At 43.6% G+C, this 3,070-nt stretch overlaps 1 protein-coding gene across 1 annotated transcript; it reads right to left on the bottom strand.

Annotated features, from left to right (window-relative positions):
* On the bottom strand, positions 1 to 1,133 carry LOC105360044 (uncharacterized). Its single transcript, XM_011496819.1, has 2 exons — positions 81 to 1,133; positions 1 to 24 (listed from the first exon to the last, which is right to left on the bottom strand). The coding sequence occupies exons 1-2, from the start codon at positions 1,131 to 1,133 to the stop codon at positions 1 to 3; spliced, it is 1,077 nt and encodes a 358-aa protein (XP_011495121.1).
* Positions 1,134 to 3,070: the final 1,937 nt, after the last annotated feature.

The raw sequence follows: 3,070 nt of genomic DNA, 5'->3' as shown, positions 1-3,070 counted from the left end.
CTAAAAACCTCCGTATGATTGACCCTTGTTTTTGAGTATATGAGTGCGATGGTCGGTTCCTTGTTGTCATTGTGTATTACCATGTAAATGACGGTAGCTATTGCTAGTTGTGACGCGTCAGCAAATCCATGTAGTTCTATCATGGATGATTCTTCTGTTTTGAACCATCGAGGTATGGTTATTTCATTCAAACATTGTAGCTCCATTCTGATGGTGTGCCATCGGTTGATGACTTCGTTTGCGAGGGGTTCATCCCATCTGACTGTGTGAAGCCATAGTTCTTGAAGTAGTATCTTGGCTCGTATTACTACTGGTGATGTGAATCTCAATGGATCAAATATTTTTGCAATGTCAGAGAGGATGGTGCGCTTTGAGACGGTAGTTGCGTGAGGGGCCAATGTTGTTGAGAATGTGAAAACGTCTTCGTGTGATCTCCATTGTAGTCCTAGAATTTTGGTAGTATTTTCGCTTAAGTTTACTGGCTGTTCAGGATTTTGTTGTGTCTTCATTGCGGTGATTACTTCTTCGTTAGTGAAGTGCCATTTTGTCAATGGGAATCCGCCCGCCGTGCAGAGATCCCGTAACTGTGTTGCTGTTTCCACTAATTGGTTTAGATTGTCTGCACCTCCAAAGATATCGTCTACGTATCTTCCGTATTTGAGAGAAGGTATAGCGAGTGGGTAATTGTCTCCTTCGTCATCTATGAGTTGGAGGAGTGTTCGCACAGCCAAGAATGGGGCTGCTCTGGTTCCGTATGTGACTGTTGTCAATTGGTAAATGACTTCGTTGCCTTGTTCGTCCATACATAAGATTCGCTGTAGATCCCAATCGTCTTGGTGGACCAGTATTTGTCTGTACATCTTCGTGATGTCTGTGGAGAATAAATGCGTGTGTCTGCGTATCCAGATTAGTACGCCGAGAATGTCTGGATTTAGATTTGCTCCTGTATGCATTATGTCATTTAATGATCGTCCTGAGGATGAGGGGCTTGACGCGTTAAATACTACCCGTAGCTTGGTAGTAGTGCTGTCCGGCTTCAGTACACCATGATGCGGCAAATAGTAAGTTTTGTGGTTGAACGGGTGGTTCTCAGATAGTCTTCGCATATGATTCAATTTCTCGTATTCTGTCATGAATTGACTGTATAACGTGCGATAGTTGTTTCTCCAGAATCGTCTTTGTAGGCGGAGTAGACATTGATGGACAACGTTGTATATTCGCCGAGCGTGTCGGGTGATTCTGTGAGCGGGATTTTTACCATGTATCTTCCAGTACCTGCACGTGTCTGGTGGCCTTCGTAGTGCTGTTCACACTGCTGTAGATCTGGATTTAGTTTGCCGTCGAGTTCCCGCGGTACTTCTTCTTGTACCCAGAATTTTTGGTAGTAGATTTTGTAGGGTATCTTCCAGATCCTCAGTGATTATGGTAATTGATGTGGCTGTGTGAGAGAGACCGCTGGCTGGTCCGCTTATTAACCAACCGAAGATTGACAGTTGTGCAATAGGTGACGATGGTGAGTCTTGATGATGTCAGACTTTATCACTTGCCCATACAAGCATGACATGCTTGATATTAATTCTTCTGGTACTCCTTCCAGACAGTTCCGTAAATAGTGTAGTTAATTTATTGCTTTGAAGTACTAGAGATTGAAACAGGTCTCTGAATGAAGGCCATGATAGATAATTTCCGTTGAATTTTTGACTCTTGTTACAGTAGACACGTTGGGAGTGAGATTGATTGTGATTCCAATGCCTTTCTCCTTTTTTGTTCGCCGTTGATCACTCCCATGTCGTTTGGAGATTTTGGAATAGTTATGTCGGGATGATGAGTAATTTCTCGTGGATCTACTGCATGTGCCTTCTCTTCAGGCTTGGTAATTTTGCTTGTTTGTATTGATTCGCCTAATTCTTGACACGGCTTTCTGACATTCGCTTTTGCAGTAGCACAGCATATAGCCTCTTCTTCCACTGCCCCCTTTGTACAGTACTCATGATTGACACCTGTCGCTGTCCAGGTGGTTTGATTCGAGTTATATTCCATTGCGAATGTCTTATGTGATTCATCCCTGATGTCTTCCATAGATGATACCTCATCCATGTTGGAGTTTGTGCTCCATGTACTGCGCGTGATTGCACCTACTGATCCTTGATCTCCCTTTTGTCTTGGGTGGCCATGTTATTAAAGTAAGAACAGTAATAGTGTACTTACAGTGGTGAAGAAACTCTCCCTTTTGTATATTAATGATCCGTTACACTGTTGTTATAATTATGATTATTTTCCCGTAGTATAGTATTGGACGCATGCACTGATTTCCACATATCCGGCTCGAAGGACCAAATTGTCTGGGATTAGACTAAAAACCTCCGTATGATGGTGGGTGGAGGCTTGCTGGCAAGTGGAAGGAGCAATGTAATTATTCAATACTGTTCTTTGTGTTTGTAGTCATTACTTTTATTAATGTAATAAGTAATGAGTAGTTAATAATCTATTAATTATTATAATGAGTGTATGATATAGTGAATATATTAGTGTTTCTTCAGTAGTAGCGGTGACGATGAGTCTGCGCGTGTATTCTTGATGGCCTGAAGCGTGATTCCCCTTCTTCTTTGGTCTAGTAGTTGTGGTGGGGAACTCGTGGTGGTAGGGGAAGCAAGTTAGTGCCGTCTTGGTAGCCGGCGTAGGGTGAGCTGTAGTGTACTAAGTGGTGGAAGAACATCCGTGTGACGTCACAGCTTGTGTATGTGAGCTCCAAGGTAGTGGTGGTGTTGGTGCACGTTCGTGTACTCGATGCGAGCGTAACTCGCGGTGTACAGGTAAAGGTAAGAAATAGCTTCGACGTTACTTACATGCGGGCGTAAATCGCTTGTAAGGTCCAATGCAGAATGAGAGTCGGCGTTACTTGCACGTTGTGGCGGGAACTGTTTGATGTGCTAGCAGAGTGGCGATCGCGTGGTGAGGTAATATGCAAGAACGTGAGCCGGCGTTACTTGCATGCAGTCGAGAACTGTGTGATGTGCTAGCAGAGTGGCGATCCTGTTGTGATAAGTGCTTGTTACTAGTAAGGAGGAAT

This window comes from Ceratosolen solmsi, unplaced genomic scaffold (assembly GCF_000503995.2).
Source record: "Ceratosolen solmsi marchali unplaced genomic scaffold, CerSol_1.0 scaffold29, whole genome shotgun sequence".
Classification (NCBI taxonomy): domain Eukaryota; kingdom Metazoa; phylum Arthropoda; class Insecta; order Hymenoptera; family Agaonidae; genus Ceratosolen; species Ceratosolen solmsi.
The sequence above is the reverse complement of the archived record's forward strand: the minus strand, read 5'-3'. Positions and strand labels throughout refer to the sequence as shown.

Excerpts from the sequence above, each read along its gene's own strand:
- LOC105360044 (XM_011496819.1), bottom strand. The coding sequence starts at position 1,133 with ATGACAGAATACGAGAAATTGAATCATATGCGAAGACTATCTGAGAAC. Across the intron at positions 25-80 it reads TAGCTACCGTCATTTACATG|GGTCAATCATACGGAGGTTT; the intron begins GTAATACACAAT and ends CTCAAAAACAAG.